Source organism: Taeniopygia guttata, chromosome 1A (genome assembly GCF_048771995.1).
Source record: "Taeniopygia guttata chromosome 1A, bTaeGut7.mat, whole genome shotgun sequence".
Taxonomy (NCBI): domain Eukaryota; kingdom Metazoa; phylum Chordata; class Aves; order Passeriformes; family Estrildidae; genus Taeniopygia; species Taeniopygia guttata.
This window is the reverse complement of record NC_133025.1, coordinates 40,300,745-40,328,138: the sequence shown is the minus strand read 5'-3', so window position 1 is coordinate 40,328,138 and position 27,394 is coordinate 40,300,745. Positions and strand designations below refer to the sequence as shown.

General features: G+C 33.9%; 1 protein-coding gene across 12 annotated transcripts in view; it reads right to left on the bottom strand.

The window, feature by feature from the left end:
* The window catches only part of LRRIQ1 (leucine rich repeats and IQ motif containing 1), a 105,577-nt gene that overhangs the window by 25,413 nt on the left and 52,770 nt on the right, over window positions 1–27,394 (bottom strand). For 9 of the 12 annotated variants that reach the window (XR_012053458.1, XM_030260691.4, XM_072923135.1 and 6 more), the window contains 5 exons: window positions 26,933–27,022; window positions 26,114–26,238; window positions 25,418–25,513; window positions 24,996–25,081; window positions 15,229–15,330 (listed from right to left, as the gene is read on the bottom strand). Coding sequence is in view for 9 of the 12 variants with exons in the window: in XM_030260691.4 (XP_030116551.4) it covers window positions 15,229–15,330; window positions 24,996–25,081; window positions 25,418–25,513; window positions 26,114–26,238; window positions 26,933–27,022 (499 nt within the window). In the remaining 3 variants the exon portion in view is untranslated. Of the gene's footprint in view, window positions 1–3,522; window positions 5,314–5,423; window positions 15,331–24,995; window positions 25,082–25,417; window positions 25,514–26,113; window positions 26,239–26,932; window positions 27,023–27,394 lie in introns of those variants that run through there. The other 3 variants (XR_012053460.1, XM_030260673.4, XR_012053459.1) reach the window with 2 other exon arrangements.

The window sequence follows — 27,394 nt, the reverse complement described above, 5'->3', positions numbered from 1 at the left end:
GAGTTCTTACTGCAACTTCTAGTATCCCAGATGTTTATCTACAACTCAGGTCTGGAATTTTCAGATAATGGGGTACATACATTTCTACCTTACAAACATTTTCTTTTGATATATTAGTTACTTTTAGAAGATATTTTTTCATCTGACTATATCGACTTCCATCTCTAGGACCAGAATGAATGAAAAAAATACTAATAGTAGTGTCTGAGTGAGTTCACAGCTGAATAAAAGATGAAATAGAATTGCATCACAAGAATACTACCTCAGGTTAAGACCTATATAACTTTTGATGCTTAAAAATGCTTTATTAAATACTTTATAAATTATCACTCAATAAAGAGTTTTGAACATGGGAGTGCTGATCAATGTACAAGAGAATCTCTTTCAAAAATTATAAAAGTAGCTATTGAAAGGAAGAAAATATTAAAAAGAGGGTTTTCCCTAAAACTTTAGCTCTTTTTCTCTTTATACCAGGTATTCTGTATTTTTTTCAAACTACAAAAAAGGCCTACTATATTACTATTTGACCTGCAAACCTCCTTTTCTTCTCTAATGTCTTCACCAACAAGTTAATGCTATTTCAGCAGTTATCATATTTCAGACTGTGCTTTCTGTGCTCTCTCTTTGATGTCTTATATTGGATTATGCAAAAGCTGAATCCTTTAGTTGAGATTCCTACATCACTGAAAAAGTACAAATTTCAGCTTCTGAATTCAATGAAAACAGGATTCCATACTTGCACCTTCCCATTATTTTCTATTTCGCTACTTGTTCCTGCCCCTGCAGAATACACCACTACTATTTATCTGTCCCTAGCTTACTGTTTAAACTCAACATTTTATTTTTCCTACATCTTTTTTCATCCCCAATGGTGTACTTTTAAAACATAATTTTGAATTTATTTCTCTCTCTCTATTCATATTCCAGTAAGATCAAAGAACTCCTTCTAGGATCTCCTTATTACTTAACTTCTACTGCAACCCTCTGATCATACAAATACATCGCAAACTACCACTCTGTATTAAAATGCTCACATCTTCTACTCTTCTTGTAAGATGGTATATTTCCACCTGAATTGCTTGATAAGGTTCATTTTCCTAGCACTGACATCAAGACATCATTAAACATTTTTCCTTCCAATTTGACCAACTCTTGCAACTTTTATGAGTTATTATCGCTTCCTTTACTCCTCCATTTACATTAAATACAATTTCTTATTTATCTTCCATAATTTCCTTCATAATAAACAGCAGTTTCATGTTGTGATATTTCCTAAGACCTATGACACTTTTCTGCATTGATGTAAAAACCTAAAAAACTATTTCACCTGGTATGTACAGGAAACTACCTTACAGACAACTGTTCATTTCAATTTTGTTTTTTTGCTAATATATGACTGTTTGAATATGGAATTGCTTTATGTTTGAAAACCTTAGCTGGTTCTTAAAAAAACCTCAAAAACATCCCTGCCAAAAACAAAAATGAAGAAACTACAGAGGTGATACGCTATCCACATGCAGAGGAAGAGTTCCTGATGTAAACTACTTCTACCTGCAATCAGCATGCTTCAGGACCCACTCAGGCATTTACAAATTCAAAAGGAACATGAAAGACTTTACAGTGCTATACCATACTTGCACATTATTCTTTTGTGTAGTCTTCTGTGAACACAGTGTTATGTAGCCTATACAGTACCCACTTCAGCCACTCTGCACAGGCAAATTTCATCAACAGCACTGCTGAGAAGTGAGTCTGGAGCACAGCCAAGAGTTACCAAGAGTTCTTTGGATAGTCAAGGCTCTTGAAGAACTGAAGAAATCAAGAGGAGTAAAAAGTATTTTGAAATAGTATGTTCAACACTTCAATGTTTAGTTATCCATCAGTAAATGTAAGGTATAAATAAAATGGAAGTAGATTGAGCCTATTTTGTTTATCCTTAGTGCCTACACTCTCACACAGTTCCATGTCTCAAATTTCAAATCTGCCTAGCACACACCCTATCTCTAGCTCTTCTCATAAACTTTGGGAATTAATAAACTCCCGAGTGATGGATATTCTCTACTGAATAGAGGATTTTTTTAGTGTTGAGGAGAAGAATAAGAGATGCATTACATAAAACCCCCTTTTTTACAGAATATTTTGACAGATTTTATTTCTATCTATTTCCACTTCTTAAATGACTCAAGCAATTAGAACTTCAACACAAGTGTTTAGTTGCTCAGTGATGAAATGGTATTTCCAAGCAAGAAGAGATATCACTTTATATGTAGTCCAAACCAGAGGAGTATCTTCTTCTAAATTCAATAAACCAAGTAAAATTATTTAAGACCTAAGATCTTCCAAAGGAATTCTCAAAATAACAAGTAAAAAGGAACATTTTGTAAGTGTGCAAGAGGTCTAACTACTATGTTGTTCATCATAAAGAGGGCGAAACCTACACAATATAATCGATTTTTTTGAGGTGACAACCATTAAGGTAGGTTTTATTTGTAGTGAAGATATTAAAAGTACGGGAAAGGAACTGAAAAATTCTAACCCAACAAAATTTTTTTCAAAATAAAAACTAGAGGTTTCTATATGACAAGAAGATACATATGCCAAGTATTAAAAGGAACAAAAAAACTGTCATTACTCTGGGCAGCATGAATTTAGTCAGTAAAGCTGACTTACATCACATTAATAATTGTCTCATACTTCTATGAATAATTAAATGATGTAATTTTGTGTCACAGCTTCAGAATTTTCATTTTTAAAAAGTCTTCATTATACTTACTCTTGAGAATACACATCTTTCCTAGAAAGTTATCTGAATAATAGAAGAACTTGTTTTAAGAACTCATGCTCATCAACACATATGAAGTACCATAGTAGCATGCATTATTGGTACTTATTGCAGAATAACACTGCAAGTGAAATAATAAAATTATTGTACTAATGTCAATACATAGTTTAGTTATGAATGCCTCTGGATTTATTATCCATTCTATCTATATAATATATATAATGTAGATATGATGGCTCAAGATATTAATGTTTTTCAATTTAAAAGGGTTTTCTTTTGTTTGAGTAGAACTATTTCTGGCTCAATTTCTGATGCTGGCTGAAATATCTATTGGTATTTGATGAACATAGTGTGACAACAATTCCCAGCTCTGTCAGCACAGTAATGTGTAACAGCAGAACTATTCTCCATTGTCAAATATACACACAAAGTCTACACCGAGTGCAAGGCTGCTGTTTAATTTACTTCATAGCAAAACCAATACGTTTTAGGCCCTGAAGATCAGGCCTATCATTATGTCAAACATTGTATAAACAAGACTTGATTTAATGTTCATTTAATTAAATGGGAAAAAAGTCTCAGATAGACTCATAGTCTTTTCTTTTTCTTAAGACTCTACATCTAAAATTAGTTAATCCCCAATTGTGTGTAATTCTTATATATTTATATCCAGCTTAAAAACAACAATAAACATTAAACCTATGAGTGTCTATAAATAAATACAGACATAAAAGTACTAATTCTTCTTATTGAGTTATATTTAATTGGTTGATACATCATGGAAGACAATAAACAATATGAAATTCCAGTGTCTTGTAGATCTATGAAAAAAAACCAACCTTCCATTTGTAGAGAAGGTCAGGCAAAAAAAGCAAAAGAAAACCACAATTTGCCTAAGAGTTGCCCCAGGTTAATTCTCAATACATATGTCTCAAAGACCTTAGTATTTGTATAGATTTCTTCATTAATTAAACTGTGATTTTCAGCTGGTAAACACACGAAAACAAACAAGAATCAAGACATTGTATATAATTATAGAGAAATCAACACATATCCCCAGGTATGGGACTGACATTGATTTTGGATCAGTTATAGTTACAATGGCACAGGTTTTCTCTATCCATGCAGAAAAGGTTTGAATTATTTACCTAATGCATGAAGAAATCAGCTGAAAAAGGAATAAATTAGCCCTGACTCCTCCTGCTCTTTTACAGAATTTTGCTTAGAACTTTATTCAAATCCTTTTTTAGTAGGAAGATGAACACAAACCCCTCAGTTCTATTTGTGAACATAATTTAACTGTGTCTAATCTTGAATTTAAACAGTTTATGCTTATTGTAGGTGTGTTTAAATTAGTTTCTTTTTACTAAACTTTTAATATAAACTTGCTATCAAACTCTCCTACTCACTGTCTTTACATATGTGTGTACATATATATAAAATTTGTTTGAAAAGGTGAGAACAACCTAAATATTATGATGATTACAAATAGGTGAAGTTGCCTCATATGCATTCTGTTTATATTTGCAACAGCTTTTAAGACAGCCATAACTAATTAATTTAAAAGTGTAATTTGCTTTACCAACAGGTTAAAATGGTTGTTGACTTGTAACTTTGCTTGTTTGCAGCTGATGAGCTAATCTCCTGCCAATAGCACAGGAATTTACAGAGCATTAAGGTCTGATCCAGAGAGGAGTGAAATCTCATAAATTTCAAATAGGAAGGCAAACTCTCACTAAAGATTAAGCAAATTCAGTAGCTAATCTTATACTATTTACTCCAGAAGAAGGAAACAGATGATTATACTATGACTTTTAAAACCTTAGAGACTAAATGCAGCTATTAAAATTACATAATCTTTAATGAGAATTTGTGAACCAAAAAAAAAAAAAAAAAGAAAAAACCTGGCTGAACTGAGATTTTACTTTTTACTTGATTTTACTTCACTGTAAACAGTTACTGTCATGAAGAAGAAGGAATAGAATTTCATTGCCATGTTTGAGTGGAACAAAATACCCACTTTCTGCCTTATATAGAACTTGTTTTATAAGAAAGATCCTAATGTAGTTTTCATACAAAATAAACAATTTTAATAAAAATTAATCTGACTGAAAAGCTTAACAGAATTTTTTAAAGCATTTGAAGAAATAAAGTATTAAATGAAAATATTTACAGAAAGATTTTAATGTAACTACAAAAATAAGCCCAAAGCATTATTTTGTTCAGCAAGATTTTTCTGCTCTTCTGAAATGATAATTGTTTTAGAAGCACTAAGTTATGGGTATTGATACACAGGCTAGAAAAATGGGTACGTCTCTGCAGTGAAAATACAGAAAATGCATGTAAATAAATACAGAAACTCGTCTGTAACTTGTACCACAGTTCTTGAAACTTTCTTTCAATCTTTACACTTCTCCATATTCTGGTTCAGTGAATGCATCAAGAGGCACTAAAATTGGAGAAATATCTGAATAACATCGTCACCCTTAAGGCATCCAGGTCCCAGAACAGACTCTTCTTCAGCATTCTGGCTAGAAGAGGAAGAAAACAGGAGAAAAGAATGCAATGATATAGCAAAATTGTCACTAAACCCAAGATAACTTATTTTCAATTGTATTTAAAATCTTTTAATTCTACTCACCTTCTCCTGGATTCCAAACAGATTCTTCAGCTTTCACCTGACTGGTCCTGGATCACTACACCTTACAGTGCTCTGGGTGCTCACCAGTACTGCCTTGTTGTGTGACTGTACTAATTATACAATGAGAAAAAGGAATTTGCCCCTAATATTTCTATATTGAACAAACGTATTGTATGGGAAGTAATAAAAATATACAACACTCATAGGGGAAATAAAATTTGGAAGAAAGAAATTAGTATGATGCATGGATAGCACACATGCTTAGTAATTTAGTGAAACAGTAGTAACTATCTGTACAATGGTACAAAACTGAAAAATCCCAAGCAGCCATAAATGTGAAAGAAACAACTTTTCAAATTTATTCCAAGAAAGACTTTATAAACATTTGCATTTGCAATAAATTAAAGACATTTGAAAGATAATTTTGAATACAGTGCACACAACTCACATAGTATGATGACAGCCTATGCAATGTTTTAGCATATGTAGACCAGACTACAAGTAGAGTCTGACAAAACCTAAGAAGGCAGACCTGGCTAAGAGTCAGGAGTCACGCTTATTAAATTGAACTCTCAGGGGTATCATGCAATCAGAGGTCACAATCGAGGCAACAGAAGCAATGTCACGATATCAGAGAAAGGGCCAATTCAGACCTGCTCCCCGACAGGCAGTGAGGTCACGGCTTGCGGCAAATAACTGTATTAAAAGGGAATATTCTCTGCACACTTTTAGAACTGTCATCTGAACAAACAAAGCCAGGTCAGTGATAGGTTAAATCAGAACTTTCTGGCTTACCAGCACATAGCTTCCTTTCTTTTTACATTCACCGCTAATTTCTCAATTACAAAATATACATCAGGTACTAAAGCAAATACTCAGTAAATTTAACTTTAAAATACACAGTAGAGTTTAAATTCCTCCTTTTTAAAAGTTACATTCTATCTTTCATAAGAGATATCACCGGTTTCTTCATAAAATGAAAACTGCTGAGCTTGCTTCTTATCAGGAAATAAAAAAGCATGCATGTGTTTCAGAGAAATTTCTTTCCACAGTAAGGGTCTTAGTAAGCCTAATGCTCAGTGTGCATTTAGCAACCATTAAAAATACAGTTATTCATAATGTACTTGCTTAATGATGATTACAGAAATTAAGTTCTTTTGTCTGGGTACTTGGATTTCTTTATCTCATTGTCTGGACTGGTTATCTACAACATTCTATAAATGTGCTAATTTATGAAGTTACAACCATGATGGATTGGGAACCTGATAACACACTTGAAAAGAGAGAACAATTCTAGAATGTCATGTAAACAAAATTGTATTCAAAAATATTTTCTTGAAATGCAGACTTCCTTACCAATATGAGAAAAAATATGTAACTGCAAAATTCAGAATTTCTACCTTTTTTATATTCACAAGCCAGATAAAATATCTGTGATGCATACATCAAACTAGCACCAACCTATGAATTTCCAGTAACTGCTAACATGCTTTGATGAGAGTTGAACTGCAAAGTTATAAAGTAGGAACATTTACATTACTGAAATAACACACCATAAAAGTTGCATAGGTATCACTGCATAATTGTACATTTTCATTAAAGTACTTGAGTTACTTGGAATTCCTTGTAAAATTAGGTAGGTTCACTGCACATTCAATTCTGGATTATATGAAATCTATAAAAGCTATAGAACTTTGCTCTAAGAGTTAGTATTGAACAGCATAAAATTTTAAATTCCTCTATTTCAATTTTAATGTTGTGTTGATATTTTGCTTGAAAAATATATCTGAACAACAACATTATTAATTATAAAAGCAGAAAGATAATTCAATGTGTGTTTAATATTAAACTTGTGAAAATGACCTCTTTGGTATGCTGTAGATTTCTGACCTTATTGATAACGCTAATTCTACGCAACACCATAGTTCCCATTACAGAATAGAGAAAAAAGAAATTTCTTTAAAGCAAACTTAATATATTTTCAAATTAATTAAAAGCTCTGGTGTGAAAGCTTTCCTTTACTTCACCTCTGAAAGTGCTTAGAATAATGCCATTGTTAAAATATATAGCTACAGAAAACATTCCTTTAATTGGGATTTAAAATGTGCCATAGATTCCGATTGAAACAAGATTTGTACCTATAAAATATTTCTAAGGCTACATTTTATTTCTTATTCATATCATCATACCAAATGGAAATTCTTTTGCAAGAGGAACATTTGTGCAATGTAACATTTGTGACACAGATTCCATGGCCCATGTTTAAAAACCATTTGCATAGTAATATGATTTTAGTGCTTGAAACACTCATTTTGGAAAGCACTTTGAATGTATCTGAATATGCACTTTTAATGACCTCTTCATTAGCAATTGCTTTTTGAAGTGTAAAAAAAAATGTATTGGGTACTGTCCAGTAAAAGCAAAGCAAATAAACAAACCACCCCAATACTGACTGCAGTCCCCAGGCATCCAAACACAACAGCAACAAATTCAATAATTACTTTTAACAGGACATGCTAAATACAAGTTTTGTAACATTTTATTTTAAAGGAAATTAACCAAACCTATTCTCCCTTACCCCCTCCAACCAAATCCATTTGGATTTAACTTGTTGCTAAAATTATCTGTCTTTTGCACTCTAAGACCTGGGTCATGACCTTACTTAGGGACAGGAAATAGTTATCAGGTCACTGAATGGTCAAATGAAAAAGGATTTGAAATGCTTCAGTACTCAGGGATCTATTCATCCAAAATGATTGCCTTATGCAGTATTAAAAGCTGTGGATCTGAATGAGGAATCAACTTGCTTACATTTACACTGGCTGAGATGCAGATATCACACTACAAAAATTTTGGACATAAAATACCAAGAAGAGGAGAAAAAAGAAAGGCAAAATTGAAGAAGATGCAAATAAAACTATCTGAACTATTATATCATCTTATTCAACAATGAGAAAAAGTAGTTCTCAACCTCTGATGACATTTTGAGTGAAATTTCTCCTACTGAAGTCATCACTGGGTAGTTATTAGCAAAAGAACAGTAAGATTTTTCTTTTCTTGTGTTCAGTTCCTTTAAGGTTAATAAAAACAGGTAAATTAATATGTTATGAAAGCACAGGTAACCACCTACACTGGGTAGTTATTAGCAAAAGAACAGTAAGATTTTTCTTTTCTTGTGTTCAGTTCCTTTAAGGTTAATAAAAACAGGTAAATTAATATGTTATGAAAGCACAGGTAACCACCTATGCACTGTACAAAATCCTAGTTTTGGAAATTTATTGGAACAAACAAACACTCTCTAGGTTAGAGACCACATTCATATCCGATACACTAATAAAATCCTCATGCTACCACAAATTACAACAGTCTGCAAAATAGCAGAATCAGGAACAAAGAGAAAGAACACAGGCAGGTGAAATATGTGGTCAGAAACCTTGAATATATGCATACAAGAACCCTGAAGACTAGAACCACAATAGGAATTCATCATCTTAGCTGGTATGCATCTATGGTAAGTATCTCCTGTCCAGGAACTTCAGGCAAAAATAAGTGGTTTGGTTTTTTCTTTTTTTGTAATTGAAAGTGGAAAGCAAGAATATAAGAATATGAATAAAAATTTCATATGTCTAGATAATTTATAAATACTCAGACACTGAAGTGCACTGCATAAACCCACATAAATTATGTTTTACATATTAATTTTTAAACATAATTTCAGGATTACTTCATTCCATGAATACTGAAAAAATCCTACACTATCATTGACAGACAGGAGGCTAGAAAATTAGGCACAGATTTTATTTTTCAGTTTTATTTTATAATAAGAAACTGGACCAGTAGAACTATGTAACCGAAGCTTGAGTGCGTGCACTGTAAGGCCCCTGCAGTCCTTTACAAGTTTGCAGCGTACCGCTGTTGTGAACTGGGTTTGCACTCTGCCAGCAGAGCAGCTCTGACCCATGGAGAGCACTCCTTCAGATCAACACTGCCTCAGGCTTTACTGCTTTCTCCAAGAAGTCTTACATTTCAGGCATCAAGTTGAATTTCTTCTGGAGATGATTAACCCAAACCCATGACAGATTTTTTCCAAGATATCCAACTCCTTATGTTTATTTTATCCTGGCTCTTTTTGGATGTACTGGACACAAGTAACCTACTCATTTTACATGTTGAAGGGCTGGTGGAGAGCCATTAATTCCTTAAAATGAGAAAATATTTCAATGCAAGAGTTCTGTTGTGTGCGCTCAAACTAAATAATAAGAAACAAAGCCATAGAATTATGATTTCAAAAGATACAACCCCTTCTGCACTGCAAGTTTCTGTAACACATTTTCATTACATTTCAGGACAGATCTTATATTCTCTGAAAATGCATTATTTTGTCATTTTTGTCAGTGCTATATGGATTAGAAACTGCTTCCCTAATGTGGCATACAAATTTAGAGCCTGGGAGATACGTACCAGTTACAGTTTACTGTAAACATGGCAATTCAACTCATAGAATTGTAGCGAGGCCAGATTTCAAATATGGTTATTAATCCTTTTGGGATAACAGATCAATAAAAGGCAACTTACTTAAGAAATGGATGTTTACAAACACTGTGATGCCTGGGAATTGATGCCATTAATATTTCTCCATTAAAAAGAGCTGATTTCTAAAAGATGAAAACAACTAACACAAATTCTCACTTATAATGTCTTTTTACATGCTCTTACATAATAAACAACAGAACATTTAAAGCCCATATAAAGATGAATACTAGCATTCCAGCCTCAGTACCTTCTCTTAACTGTCATGTAGATGTGATTTGTCAAGCATCAGTGATTTGAATCAATACAAAATATATTAAATGTCATACACAGGTTTTTTAAAATGTATTCATATTTTATTATACAGAAAATCTAAGAAACTATTGTTGCACTGATCAAGTGCAACAATATTTTCATGAACTCACAGAATTAACTAATAGAAAACATTAAATTCCAACCTTCCAAAGTCTCACATTTGCACTTTCAATTATCCCTAGCAATAATAATCTATAAGAATGTTTTGCAATAATTTTAGCTTGAGACTATAAGGAGTTTCATAATTAGGAAATATTATAAAGCTAGAAAACAGATGACTAAGTGGATTCCTTGATATTTATCTTTAAATCATATGACATAATCACAAGCTCACTTTATTTCTTATTCTTGAAAAATATATGTTATTTCTACTGACAATTTCAACAGAAATAAATAAATATTTCCATAATTAAAAGTCACCTGAGAAAGCATAATCTATTCATTATCAAATTTGTACTGGTGAAACTGGTCTTAACGCTATACCCACTACATTTTCCTTGGTCACCATGAGCCTAAAATGACAGGAAATACAGTACTGCCAAGCAGAATTACAGGTTCCCAAACTACAGCAAACATATCTTGTCAACACAGCCTGGTGTATTTTTAATACAGTTAAACCACCAGGCATAAATCATTGTTCACATTTTTAGATGAAGCCACATTGCACTGCTTCCACTTTGAAGTGTATGGTATGGATGTGTCACAGATGGATATGGATATGACTAAAAATAAATATAGTATATATGCCAATAAATCACCTAACCTACAAAATTAAATAGAACACAATCTATGAAATTACGTGAAATAAAGTAAATCATATCCAAATAATACTTGGATAGTTTAAACGGATTTTCATCTGATCTCCTGCATTCTTCCAACTTGCTCCACAGATTGGAATTCAGCTTCCCATTCCACTGAACAAAAATTATTTGGATAACCCACCAAAACCGTTGAGGAAGCTGGATTAAAGAGGACCCCAAAAGACACATACTGTTTGCAAAGCTTGTAGCAAAAAAATGTGCTTGGCCTTAAGGCTCATTCTTCAGTTCTCAGCCACTGTACTGGGACTAAGTATTCACACTGTTGGCTAGAAAAGTATCCTTTCTCTATGTAAATGAAATTACAGATCCTGTAATTACAGACCCACAGATGGCAGAGATGCTCTGTTACACGTTCAGCCAGGACTAATTGGAACTTCCCAAGAGGAGTCAAGGATAGATTTTTCCTTCAGTTCCTGATGCACTTTACCCAAAACAGTCAAGACTATTTTACATTAAATTAAGAACTGAAACAGCCTCCAGACAAAAAGAGGACAAGTAGTCATAAAGCTTTCTAAAAAATATGCTTTGATGCAAAATAGGAAATTATGACAATTATCTGTGTGCCGTATAAAGTTTCCAGAATTTTGAGAGCTTTGAAATGTCACCATCTACAAACAACAAATATATCTCCAAGAACATTTATTGAACAAGAATATTCATTAAAGAAGGCATATTTTGTTTGTCAGCTACCTGAAACTAAATGAAACTCAACAACCATGATGGAAGCATAACCTTATCTCACCAAAGAAAGCAGTGCAATAAACACAGTCCCAGGAAATGTCCAGCAAATCATCAGGAGTACATCAAGTCAGGCTTTCATCTATCTTCAGGTTTTTGATCAGGGTATAATTTGTTATGAGAAGCAGTAAATATATATTTATACTTTCATATTCTACGGCTCACTTTCAACCTACTCAAGTTAATGTCACAAAAAAGATTCAAATATACTTTTATTTAACTAATAGTTTAAATGTATCTATAATACAATGAATACATGCATTAAATTAATTTTAAATAAACTGAAACTGTGTCTGACAGAAAATGTTAGGATTTCAAAATGCATGTTGATACTATTAATTACACCAAAGAGTAATTGTTCAAAATTTACTTTCCCTTTAAAATACACAAATAAAAAGTCATAAGTGCTACAATTATTGAATTATTATACCTAATTACACTCCTGGTATATGCTTATATATTTGTGTGAGTATAGACACATGTACTGCATGTAAATACATTGACACATACAGACACAGATATATTGACATTTACAGTAATGCACTGAATTGCATTCCCATGGTTTCTGCCTCCACATGCTGCCTGTATTTTTAAATGGTAAACTCTTCTCTGTGAGAATAATATTTCCTTGTGCTATTAGCATGGTGTTTGTATTGCAAAGGGGTTTATTTCTGCCTAAATTCTGTGTGCTACTGTGATTCAAATGTGAAATAATGGTCCCTGGTGGGGATTTGTCTAGCATCAGTGAGCAAAGCATGATGATTCATCCAAAATGTAATAAACGTTTTAAAAATAAATTTTGAATATTTATGAATAAATAACTCAAATTTTGAAAATGTATTTTCCAATAACATGTATGTCAACTTAGAGATGTGTGCATTATCCTATGGGATTAAAGTTATGCACAGCATATTGCATATCAGTTTATCAAAGCAGGAAAACGGGAAGGAAAATTATGACAGAACAATAATCTCAGGAAAACAAAAGCATCAGATATTAACCTCATTTTTTTTCACTATTTTTGTATCTCTCATGCTTTTATTAGTTTGGTCTTCTTTGTAGTCTTACACACAAAACCACAATGAAGACAAAAGACATTCATCATTCATTTTAACTAGATTTCTTAAATATTCATTACCATGATGTGTTCCAGTTTGAAAATCTAAAACTGTTCTAATTGTTTCACTTCCTAGGGCATCCCCTTTCAAAAGTAGTGATTCTATTATTTAACAGATAACACGTGTGTACTTGCTGTATTGCTGTTGATGTTGACTTCTCCCCTCCATTTCCCAATTTAAAGAAATAAAGAAGGAATATATAGAATGTGCTTTTTTTTTTATTTAGTTTTTTATGAAGAAGATGATTTGGAGTTCAAATTTTCTAACCAAGGACTCCTATGAGTCTGTGAAAGTAAAAGGTTTTGAATGGAAGAAGTTTATTTCCACCACACAAAGGACAGGTGTGGGTTCTATTGAATTAAAATACAATGACCACAAGATTTATGGATACAGAGTGAAAACATTCCACCTTGTTACAGAAAGAACTCCAATGACAAAACAGACCCAAAGAGATCTATTGCAGGCAAAAGAGGAAGAAATGCTTAAAAGGTAAGAGGGGAAATGGGAAACAAGAGAAGACATCTCTGATAACACAACTCTGTGAAGTTATTATGCAGGTGCAAAGTGTTACTAATTCTAAATTTAGAAACTCCTATATCTGTCTGATGATATGTCACATGCATATAAATAAATGCTGTGTGTTGTACTCTCTAATTCACAACCTAGAATTTTCTGTACATAATGTCTGAAGTAGCAATGACTCTGGCAGAAGGACAAATTTCTGTTCTGGTCAAGCAGAAAAGTATTACTTGTCTTCTTGAAGGCTCAGCAGACTGCATGTGAGCAGGCACGAGTGGTGAAAAAAAGTTTCTGTTTATTAGCCTGCTAGAGGAGTAAAATGGTCCTTGAAATGAAAGATAATTAAGAGCACCACCACTATGCTTGCCTTTTGATATCCAATCTGCCTTGGTACCTTCTCTCCATAAATTCAAAAAGTAACTGCAGTAATATTTAGAATGCGTACATCGGCTTTTCAAAACAAAGGGAAATGTTTTCAGGCACAGCAAATAAACTGGTGTCAGGAAAGCTAACCTAAACCTACACTGACTTTAGGATGCTGAACTTGTATTCAGGCTTATCTCTGGTTTTGAGCATTCCTACAATTGTTTCTGTTGGACATTCACTTTTTCACAGGCAGCCTGCCTGTCCCGTTTCCTCAGCATATGATGCATTCTGATGTATATAAGCATATGCCACAGAAGTATATATGAGATACTGGGGAATGCTCAGTCAGGTGCAGTACATACAGACTTTCTGTAGTTAAGGTAAATTCACGCTTGGATCCAAGGCCAATAATAGTACAAAAATATTTCCTCTTTGGAATTCACCAAGAATTGTTTCCAAATAAATTTGAGCATGGACTCATGAATGTGAGGCAAATCTAGGCTTCCATACAGCTAAGTTAATTGACTGAACTGCAATTCATGTAGACTCCGATTTATTTCACACCTGTCTCAGACATGTTCTAATTTTTATCATCATACAGTTAGTGCTAATACAGTATAATATGTAATTTTAATTTGTGAAACTGGGAATTGATCAGATAGCATATGACTATGTCTTTGAAAAAGATAAAAACATAGAGATGAGAACTTTCTGCGTACACTCTTGAGTTGCAAAAAGAATCAAAACAATATAAAATGGAGATTATTATCTTCTTATAACAAGGGCATTTTAAAGAGACTTTGCCTTATTTTAATTGTACAGAAACCAATGACTGTTTAACATGACTTTCTACAGTAAAAGAGCTACACTGTTTAAATATTTGTGAAATATTTATGAAAAAGAATCTAATATTTACATGCTGAATGTTCTTTCCTTGCCTTCTGTCAAATGGTGAATTTCTGGGGAATACTTATGAAAGTACTTTCCAAAAAAACATATTAAGGATTTTTAGGAGTTAATATCTAGCTTTGGAAAAGGTGGCAATTTAATGAAGAATTTGAAGTGATATTTCATTTATGAAATTTTATTCTAGTACTTTGTATTTTATATCTCTCTTACAGGCTTTGACATTTTCACGATGAAGATTTAATAATAAAACAATAAAAAAATAAGTTAGGTTCAATTTCCCTATGAATTAAGCTCTAGGAGCACCTCTTGCTCTCTGCAATGAATTGAAATTGAAATGTTTCACTGCTGTGACTTGAGAAACAGATAAGTTCCTTAAACCTCTGCCTTTTTCTATTTGCACATACTGTTTTCTTATTTTGAGTAAGCCTGTTTAAAAGACATTGCAAAATATATATGCTTATATGCATAAAATGAAATACTTGTTCATACCTTCAAAGTATCCAGCATTTATATGCTGTGTCTTCCCTGGTGGTTTCACAGAAAGATGTTTATTTTCATTGTTTTTGAACAACGCCAGGCGCACAGCTGGGTCTAGATGACAAGAACAAGTTAAAATCAAAGGTCAGACCTGGCTCATTCATTCCTTCAAGCAGTTTTTCACCTTTTAGCCACTTAATAAATGAAAATACCTTATAAAAGTAGGTTTTATATTCACAAGGGATTACACTTTCTAAAATAAAGCCATATAAATACACATGCAACTGAGAACCAAAGTAATTGTTTTGCAATTTTAACACTGTTGATCTTTCAGCTCACTCATCTACAAATTAAAAATAAACTCTGAAGCATGTATTTGCAGAAAATATTTTTTAAAAATCTGGATTTTAAGCCTGAATTTAAAGCAGAAATATTAACAGGGTACATATCAAGCAGTGTTTCTAAAAGCTTTGGGTCATAATTATTCAACAGTTTAAATTAAGACACTTACACCTAAAAATGTTAACAGAACACAGCTTATTTTTGAGGCTACACTTTTAGATAATAAGCTAGTCTTCCTCCATCTTCCATCTTAATTAAAATTTAAAAATTGAAATTAAAAAATATCCCAGAAGCCTACATGCTGAAGAATGAAATCTTGACTGTTTCTTAACTGTTACTTTTAAAAGTTTGCAAAGTGGTACAGATGAGCAGATCATTGTATATAAATCTATATAAGACATGTTCCTAGACTGGCAAAAAAAAAAAAAAAGAGTTTAATTAACAAAAGCTACACTGATGCAAGAAGCACACAAGTCAGGAGAAGTGATTTTCATGTTATTTACAATTTGAAGGAAGAATTTTTTGCTTGGCACAGGAGGAAAGTCAGAGTTTAAGGGAAACAGTGCATTAGAAGGAATGTGAAAACTGTGGGCACAATGCAGAATAAACCAGTGATAATACTAAAAAAAAAATAGGGACTGAAAAAATATAGATACAATAGCAGATACACAATGATGAGCAAAGTATAGAGAGTTTTGTAGATATGCCATGGAGCAAGGTAATATGACTAACAGAATGCCAAAGAAAAGATACAAGAAATATGTTTAAAACACAGTAGCCCAAACATATATTCCCACTCTCAGGAATATATGAGAAACCATAAGGCAGAAGAAGCTTGTCTACAAAGATGACTAAAAACTGTCCGAAGGGAAGGATCTAAATTTTCTCAAAGAATGTGTGTGTAGCAAAAATTAATATGTGAGATACTGCCAGAACAGACAGAGCAGAAAAACAGGTTATGGAAGGAGTCAAAGAGGATTCAGACATAATACGTTAGAATTACTATTTATGTCTTGTGCTTAATTTTGAGTCCGTTACATGATCTCATTAGTGTTTATTGAGAGGTTTATAAGACCATGACAATACTGCAGCAAAGTAAATAGCTTTTTTGTTTGTCAGTTTTCTTATTTCTGAATGACCAGAATATCCTATTAAGATGGAGGGCAACTTCTTATGAATGAAGAAGGTGCGAATTTTAACAACCATTTGTAAAGTTGGTTTTGACTACCTCCCTACAGTTGTAGTAGGTACTTCAACTATAAAATAAAGAAAGATAAAGGGCTCCTAACACCTCAGCTTTTTCCCAGAGAATGGAAAGATCAATGGTAAACCTGGAGAAGATTTCTAATGGGGTGTGGAACTCTAAGAGTTTATGCATTGGCAAAACACATCAAGATGTTACAGTATACTTGGTCAGCCCACACTGCAGCAGCATGTGGTTGACAGAATGTTCTTAATGGTGCTAACCCCTCACAAAGCAGCAAACTTGACTAATGAAGGAATGGTGGCATGTGGGGAGGAACTAAATTAGGTCATGTCTTCACAAGGCAGAATTAGTGATACCTTACAATTTGCTATCTCAAATTGGCCAAGAGCCTCTCTCATTTGGTTGTAGGATGTTTAAAGCTTTCAGGTTGACCCAGAGGATGTCATATTTAGAGTAATTTTAACTCACTTTTACTAGCTAAATTCAATGAAACTATCCAAGAAACAAAATAAATAACAATTAGCTCCATTAGTTTCAAAGATGAATTCTTAGAATAATTCTGATAAACAGGTAATTTTATTCACAAACTGTACTGCCAGGTTTGTAGATTCTTTCACTCTGTATAAATGGATAAAGTAGCCGTCCAACTAAAAAAAATTTGTATCAGACTAGTGTTCATCAGAATAGCAAAATTTTGGGACAGTGAATCACAGTAAGACTTGTGATTAAAATACCTTGAAATTGTATTACAATATACTTTAAAAGTTTTCCTTGAAATTTCAGATAATAGAAGTTATAAAAAATATTTTAAGCATGAATTATTATTGTCGGTTCTATAATTTTAAGATACATGGCCATACAAGTCCTGCACATAAATAAAAATGTAAAAATACTATTTTTTATAATTGTAATTTTTCCAACATCTAGCATACAGTGTTGACAAAAAAGACTTCTTCTTCCAGCTTTATACTAGTTATAAAAATGAGTGTCTTTCTTCAATAAATGATCAAAGACGAAGTGACAAATCAAATAAAACCCCTTAAGACAAAATGCAACAGAAAATTTCCAAAGTAATTTTGATTAATTTAAAGTAATTCCTGAAATAATATATTTTTTTCCTATGTAGGTCTATTGACATTGCTCCAAAATGTTTTAAAAATATCATCTTTTCTTTTCCAACCTCCCACCCAATTCTATGAAAACACCAAGTCCAAAGTTAAGCTATACTAAAGATTTTTGGTGAAGTCACTCAGAGTTATTAGTCCCAGCTTAGATTTCTCAAACATTTATTTTTGCACAAGAATAGCAGCAGCAAAGTCTTCTGTGAACTGAGAAGAAGGGCAAATAATGGAAACTCTTCTAAGAGATTTCCATCAGAAGATTCATCTTTGAATCTTTGAAAAATAACTTAAAGAATCTACATGGATTTAACCTAGTGCCAGACTACTTGAATTTGTACCTACCTGGATCACCTCAACCATTGCCTACAGCTCTTCTGTTATTAAAAATGAGTCCTTTTCTTTATCTAGTCCCAAATGTAAGCAATATTACATAGATTAATTCATAATACTAGTGGCTTTTTAGTCTCTGAGTGAGCTGGGGAAATGAACTGCATGTATGCTTTGATGATGAGCAATCAAATGTTTTAGATTTCACAGAGAGAACTGTGAAAGAGTCCAATAGTTCAAAATCATAGAAATATCTTCCTGGATTCAGGCATACTCATTTAAATGTGGTTTATCAGATGATGATCTGTACTCTCAATCTAGAAACCAGGGAGGTAATTTAATGTACATTCCTTGGCTGCCTCAAAATATAGAAGTTAAGTTGGACAAACACAAGATGTCTTATGGAAATAATATGGAAGGATTAGTTACTGCCTGATCTGGCACCGTGTTCCTAACTTCTTGTTAATATCTGAAACTGAAAAATTAAAATATTTACCATTCATTTTTGTTGTGCAATACCTGTAATTAGGAAAACTTAAACATAATGCAACAACTTTAAAGAGATGAAGAGACAAAGTTGTACACAGCAACAGATTCTTATCTATAATGTAAATTCACTTGGAAGAAAGACCAGATTTTGTTCCATAAATGGTATAGCAATTAGAACTCCAGTTCATCCATGGCTGGATTTCCTAGAAGACACTTCTATCCAGAATTGACAATCACAACAAAAGAAGCTTTTTTTCTGTTACTAAGAAAATATCAATGGTCATTCATGTAATGTGTAATAAGGAATAATAATATGGCACAAATATTCATTCTGACTGTTAAGATGGATTATCTGTTTTGGAGTTGTGTATTTGAGGAAGGTGGGTTGAGTTTTTTACTGTTTTTTCTTTCATTTTTTTAACTAGAATTAATTTGTTGTCTAAAATTCTAAACTTCAACTAAAAATATTTGCTGACCTCTATGAAATATCTTTATCACTGGGTTCTGGTTCTAGTGATCAAGGTCCACTTCAGCTGCTTTTTACCTTTTTAAATTTTTTTTCCTACCTATGTGGCATAAAGTATTACCATATAATCATAGAACCATTAGGGTTGGAAAAGACCTCCAAGATCATTAAGTACGTTTGACCAAACACCACCATGCCAACTAAAGCACACCACTAAGTGCCATATCCAGTCATTTCCTGAATGCTTCCAGGGATGGTAACTCTACCATCTCCCTGGGCAGCCTGTTCCAATGCTTAATTAAACTTTCAGAAAAAAAACAATCTTCCTGAACCTTCTCTGGCACTGCTTGAGGCCATTTCCTCCTGTTCTGAGGCTGGTTGCCTGGGAGAAGAGACCAACCCCCACCTGGCTACAGCCTCCTTTCAAGCAGTTATGCCTGAGCAGAACTGAGCAGTTAAGTCTCCCCTAAGGTTCCTCTCTTCCAGGCTAAACAACCCCAGCTCCCTCAGCCACTCCTCATAGGACTTGTGCTCCAGACCCTTCCCCAGCTTTGTTGCCCTTCTCTGGGCATTCCCCAGCACCTCAATGTCTTGCAGTGAATGGCCCAGAGCTGGACACAGGATTCAAGGTGTGGCCTCACCAGTGCCAAGTACAGGGACACAATCCCTGCCCTGGTCCTGCTGGCTGCACTATTGCTGAGCCAGGCCAGGATGCCATTGGCCTTCTTGGCCACATGGGCACATGCTGGCTCATGTTCAGCTGCTGTCAACCAGCATCCCTAGGTCCTTTTCCTTTGGGCTGCTCTAGAGTCACTGTTTCCTAAACCTGTAGTGCTGCCTGGAGTTCTCATAATCCACCTGCAGGACCCAGCACTTCATTTCGTAAAACCTCATGCAATTGGCCTTGGTCCATCAATTCAGCATGTCCAGATTCCTCTGCAGAGCCTTTCTGCCCTCCAGCAGATTAACTTAGTGTCATCTGAAAATTTACTGAGGCTGCCTTCGATTCCGCCCCCCTGCCCCTACCCATGATCATCAATTAAGAGATTGAAGAAGTCCAGCCCCAGTACTGAGGGAACCCCACTAGCGACCAGTTGCCAACTGGATGGAGCACCATTTGCTACTGCTCTGTGCGACTGGCCATCCAGCCAGTTTTTAATCCAGCAAAGAGTGCACCTGTTCAAGCTAGCTTCTCCAGGAGAGTGCTGTGGGAGGAAGTATCAAAGGCTTCACTGAAGTCCAGGTAGACAACATCCACAACCTTTTCCTCATCCAGCAGGTGAGTCACCTGGTCATAAAATGAGATCAGGCTGGCAGAAGCAGGAGCGGCTTTTTCTAAACCCATGCTGGCTGGACCTGATCCACTGATAAGAGAACTTTTTCTTTGGAGAGGTGTGGGAAGGGGCTTGGGAGATAGTCCCCCTGAGTTGCTGTGGGAAGCAACCGATGTGTAACTTCCCACCTCCCCTGTTGTCAATCTTCTGTTGTACCTTCCCCTCATTCCTGTCCATCACTATGTAAGCCATTCCCCAGTTCTGGAAAGTTCTTTGTTCTTTGTATCCCCATTGGCTCCTTCCCTGTAACCACTCCTTCCCCTTGTCCCTATTGGTTGTCACCCCATCACTCACCCTCTTCTCCGCCCCTGAACTCTTCCCTCATTGGTTGTTCTCTACCTTGACCCTCCTTCCCTGTTGCAGATATATTTCTTACCCCACCCTCAGCTCACTGCTCTCAGAGCGAGCTCCTTTCCTGGGAGGTTATGTCCCATTGCTCCCTGCTCCACCTTTCCCTACGACAGCCCTTGAGGAAATAAAGCTGCCCGAGCGTCATCCTGCTATCGGTGGAAGCCTCGTTATTGCTATCCAGCTCCTGAGGACCTGACCCTGTAGCAATCCCAGTGGTCACAGGACTCAGGCGCCTCAGAGAAGAAAAGGTTAAGCAAAAAAGTAATGCACCAGTGTAGGAGAGACAAGCTTTCAGCTGTCTTAAAAGAAAAAGAGTTTAACTGAGATGCTAATATAAAATCCGCAGGATGAGGGAAATTCCAAGTTAAGCAAGCAATTTGGTACTATTGTGCCAATACATCTTTAGGAAGCTAAGATTGTTATGAGTCACATCCACTTAAGCACCATGAGGTGTAATAATGTCTGCTGTATTTAGATTTTGAATTAGAATTTCTGTAGAATTATTATGCACCCAGGTTAACAGGAATATTTCTGATATTATGCCAGTTTTACTTGGCTTCAAATTTCTGGTTTCTTGCCCATACTTTTTATATTATCTTAATGCAAAGCAAAAATAGTTGAAGCAGACACAGCATACATTTCATATCAGTAAAATGCCGGCCTTTAACTACATAAGCAAGCATACATAACAGCAGTGGATTGGGGCATACAGGCCTTAAGCTCATTAGTTGGTGGGACTGGTCTTCTGCAATATAAGCCTTGCCTGAATCACTCCCTATCAAAGGCTATGCTACTTTAAGCTCTCTCTACCTTGAAATACAACACAAATTCAGTGCACTTGCTAGTATTTTCCATACTTTTTTCTGAAGATATGTGGCCAGACATATGAGCTAAGACACTTCTCAGTTACTTCTACATATCTAGAGTTTAACTTTGTACTTCAGCAATTCAGTCTAGCTTTTGCATCTAGGCAATGGAGAACTATAAGTGCTTTTACAGTGAGATACAAGTAGCCTGTTTTTGAATTATGTTTTAGGAGGAAATTTCTTTTCATAAAACAATGCAGATGACTAACTCATATCAAATGTATACCATCACTGTTGCACTAGTAGAAGACAAATGTTTTATCTGGAAAATAAAAGGGAATAAATTTCCACACCTATATTTAGGATCAAAGATGTTCAGGGCTATCCAGTCCAGGTTTCCAACCCAGCAGATGTCTTGAAAATATTAAAAAGCAACTGTATAACTCTCTAAATGTAAGCTGGTTTAACACTTTGCATTTGTGAATCTCAGCTCTAACTAAGGTAAAGGACTTTGACAGCATATGGAACGAGAAAATCTACTCTGACAGCTAGTTTGTTCCAAGGGGATCCATCAATACCTTATCATTACCTGCAAGTAACGAGACCTTTACACAAAATATAAAAGATGTTTGGGATTATACTGCAATCTCAACATAAAAGCTACAGGTTTAATGTGAAGAGCTTATAATTTATTTGTATCTTGAATCTTTGGAGTTGCTGTTGCTTTGCAGTCTCTCAGAGCTTGAAGTTTTACTTCTCTGTCAGATGTGCAAGTAGGTATAACATCGAAAATTTCTTATTTATACCTCATAATTCCACTTCTAAGTGGCTGCTGGTTGTTAACGTTCTAGTGGGTATGACTGCTTAAGAAAATATGACTATTTTCTTATAGTTAGCATCCTTCACCTACTTTCAATTAGAAAGCTAAAAAGGAAACAGTTGCAATTATAAGACTGAAGAGGAGGAAATCCAAAAGAAAGAACAGAAACAGTTTGCTAAAACTACATTCTACAACTTTCCATATGCATATCACTAAGTACGAGATAAATGAACCTCATTTCAGTGGAGATGAAGGCAATAGGATGGTAACTTCTATGGGAGCATTAAAAGACAATGCTAACATCTACTTATTCAAATTAATTTCAATCTGCTTTTGAATATTAGAAAGAATAAAATCTCTCTTGTAATTCCTGCTTTAGGAGGGTTAAACTCAAAGCAATTGCCTCAGCGTCTGAACTCTCACTCCCCAGTTACACTGAAATTGCTAAAAGTAACCTAGCATGCGCTGTACCACACAGAGAACTAGGAAAGGTACTCGCAGCCTAATGGGTCTGGTTACAGTTGCCTGATCTGGAGCTGGCTAGCCTCAGGATAAGGTGTGTCCACTCTAATTTAAATGCTGAAAAGTTCTTCTCTCCTACCAGACCCTCAAAAAGACCCTGATTTACTCTTATTTCTTTTAGAGGATATACCTGGTGGAAAACAAAATTATATATGTGGAGATTCTTTTCACATGGAGAATATATGTGGAGATCCTTTTCACATGGAGAATATTTGATCAGGATAATTTTTTTTTTTTTTTTGGTATAAGACCAGAGCTTTAAGATCAATTAAATATAAAAATACTCGTTTTGATTTATGATTTCCATTATCAATTTCCATTAATAATTTCCTTACAGACCAAGGAAGGACTGACTGTCAGTGTGCTGTATGAGAAATAATAGTCAGTTTGATAATCTTTTCACTGAAAAGGGATGGAGTAAAATATTTTCAGTCGCCTTTTTTTGGTACTGGAAGCTATGCTTTCTCTTCATCTGAAAAAACCCTTGTGATTTCAGTGACTGACAGAGAAACCCATACAGGCAAATTATACACACAGGTTATTTTTGTGCTTGATGTAATAGTCAGAAAGACAAAAAAAATCTATATGAGGTAGTGTCAAGAGAAGAAAATTTGAAACTATAAAAACATTGGGCAAAAGGTTTTTCAATTTTTTTAAAAACTAGCAATGTACTTTGAGAATATTCCAAGCACTACATTAAAAAGCTCAACACCCATACATCATATTGAATAATCTGAACAAAGTGAACATAAACATACCCAAGAAATCCATTAGAACTACAACAAAAACAGGACAGCAAATTTGATATGCTCAATCAGACATCTACGACTGAATTAATTACTAACATAAGACAAACAGCAAATGGAGAAAAGAAGATATAACCTAATAAGTTTTATTCATCTAAAAATTCTAGAGGCCAAAAAATGGAATATATATTAAAAAACTCAGCTGCACACCCAATACTTATTACTTTTTTTTTTTTTTTTATATGCAGTAACATGGTAGGGCACCATGGAAGCTATGCAGATTTCAAAATATTAACTTTAACTTCTTACCCATATACTATCATTTCCACAAAGCATGATTTGCTGATTACATGTCTTTTTGTTGCTTACCCCTTTTATTATTTTTTAACTACAGATAATTTTTATCATATTTAGTCTTAGTCATAGTTATGGCATTTAACGCAGAAAAAATTTTACAGAAAAAATCTTTGCCTAGATATATCTGTAGGTTGGGTTTTTTCCCTTTGAAGAGCAAAATATCTTTCAATATGTTCAACACTTAATACAGAAGAGTTTTGCAAAGTTATACAGAAGAGTGTAGCGTGATACAAAATATAAGTAAATAAGGGTGCATTTTCTAAAGACCATTAATATTAGGTCCTATTTTCAACTAGGGTCTTACAGGTTTAAATGTTTCTTGTACTATCATTATTTTACTAATACATTTATTAATATATTCCAGCAACCTATTAGCATAGCATATTAACAACTTCTAAGGAAGGTTCATTGACATCAGAAGTATCTGAGAAGAACTAGAACACAACTGGATGAGAAATTGGATAAGCTTTATCTATTTGCACAGTAAATATATAATTTAAAAAATGTAATTATGTACTTTCAAATATGTCACACTGTGGTTTTCATAAATAGTTCTTGCGTAAGTCAAAATTTTTAACCTAAGATCTTCTCAAGAAGAAAATACAAGAAACACAAAATTCAGAAATACAAATTCCACATCGAGAAAAAGAGATACATGAACAGGAAGAAATAAAATTTCTGCTTATCATAGCTGTAAAATATTTAACTTCAAAATCCAGTAGAATGGTTTTTAAAATCGAAATATGTTGATTTAAACTGAGTTGTTTTTACTAAATCACACTCCACCTTTATTCCAATTAATGTTTAATGTTGTACAAAGTTTTTAAAGGAAACACTTTTAAGAAAGGAAAAATTACATCAATATGAGCATTATTTTAACTGTTGACTTACCTAAACTTTTATTACTGTACTTTTTAGGTTTCATTTTATGGGCCCTCTTCAGCACTAGCTGTGCAGTAGAAGTATCCTTAAAACCCCTAAGGGAAGAAAATGACTCACTAAATATTTCACATGTATTATGTTACACCAGCTGCATATTATTGTATAACACATTTTTCAAAAACAATACTGGTGTGTAGTACTGATCCATAGTGTGAATCTTTCTGAGTTACAGAGATAGCTGCAATTCTTAACATTACATTATTGCAACCTATTAAGATAGTTTCCCAGACACTTACAAAAATAATTACAATAATTTTTACTTTGGTAGAAAACAGAGGTTCTTCAAAAGTGGAACTTTAAAAAAGTAAGCAACAGCCAACTATACTATACCTATTTTTAGAATTCACTGTGTAAATAAAAGCTGAACATACCATTCTTCTGCTATTTTCTCTTCTTTTTCAGACATAAATAAAACCTCCTTTTTTTCTTTCCAGTTAGAAAGCTGTAACATTGTTTCCTTCCCTGACCTGGAAACAAAGTGTAAGAGCAATACTGAAAGGTAAGTAAATAAGAAAAGGTCTGGGGTTACCCTATTTTGCAGCCTTTGCTACTCTGCAACTTGTTTGTGCCTTTTAAAGGCACTTTTGAAGCAATGATAAAAAAAAAAATCCATTTTAATACTCCATGAAGGTTTTATCTTGGAGTGTAATAAAAGTCTGCCATCAATTTGAAATGTTTACATTTCAATTACTTGAAGAATATTTTTCAGTCCTTTCATAGAATGCAGCTGTTAAAGAAATCCCTTTTAATCTTTATCTAGTCTTAAAGATCTCTATTTCAACATCTATTTCATAACAGATATGAAAAAAATAGAAGTTTTATGATTTATAGTCAAACCTAAATAAATAAAACTTATATATTCTTATATTCTTAATTACAGTTGTGAATGAAAAATAACAACTGAATTTAATATATTTGGTTTTAGAAAGTAAACACATTTTAACTCCAGTAATATCACATTAACCAAAAGTAGTAAAAGCATCAGAAAATAGGTTCTTCTTATCCTTTTTATTTTTCTCAAATCCAAATGACCTAAATTCAGTTTAAAACAATATAATTTAACTTACCTGCTATGAAAATCGATTTTTTCTGCTGAGTATGAATGTGGTCTGTTAGCACACTGCCAAACTTCTTGTGGTGCTAATGGCAAACTATTTGAATGTCCACTGGAATCTGAAGGCCTAGAAAACTTCTAAGAGAAATAAAAGGAATGCAGCTGATTATCCCCATAATTTTGAGTTTAAAATGTGCACCAGGATTTGCAGAGTTTATCACTATAACTGAAAGACTTCTTAATGGTGATATGCCCATTACAGACGTTACTTTCAACTAACTGAATAGGACAAAAAGTTGACTTTAGTTACACTTAACATCCCCAAATATAAGAAATCGTACATTTATAAGACTCTTTTCTCTTAAATGTAGGAAACAAAACATTAGTAATACTATGCTTGTAATAAGAATACAAAACCCTGCAAAAACAAAAAGCCAAAACTTCAAGGTTTATCTAGCAGACATTACAGTTCGATGACCTTTAGCTTTTCTGAAAACATTCAGCTGTTGTCATATAATGCAGATCTTAGTATTTTTAAAGTAGTTTGTCAACTAGCAATTTTTAATCCATTGCCAAATGTGCAGATGAAGCACATCATCTTTTTTTCTGCTACTGTGAAGTAGTGTTGAAATAAATCCAAAATAAAGAAAAAATAAGCAAATGAAAGAAAATCTAAAAGAAAAATTGCATCTGGACATCAGGAGGAAGTCTGAGACTTCTAAAAGTAATTGTGTTTTTAAGTCACTAAATTGTCATATTAATCACCTCAGAATAGCATATCCTTAAAGAATGAATAAAGACTGAAGACTAAGTTGTTTCTGTGACATGTTACCTTTGGCCAGTGCAGCTGGTTTGAGAGCAGGAGTGTTTTTGAAGGGAAACGGGTGGAATCTAGAGTTAGCCATTCCTTCTCTAATGCAGCCTGCATGAATGAGCAAAGTCAAATAATGCACTGATAAAATCAGTTTAGTTTTGATAACTCTTGCAAAGCCTCTTTTAAATTGTCTTACATACTTTGTACATCTTTTCAAGTTGTATATCAGAACTGCCACCTGCAGAGCAATCAGACTCAAAGTACATTTGGAGATGCAGTACTGTACTGTTTTATTTTCAACAAATCAGATCAACAGTATTTGTGGGTTGTGGAGGTTCTTTTTGGGTTTTGGTTTTGCATAAGATTTAACCCCTCTTTTCTCAAATTCCTGTAATTTTATGCCAACATTGTTAGTAAACCCAAGTTGTTATAAATGACTGCCAAACTTTGAAAAAATAGAGACATAAGTTACTTAAAGGC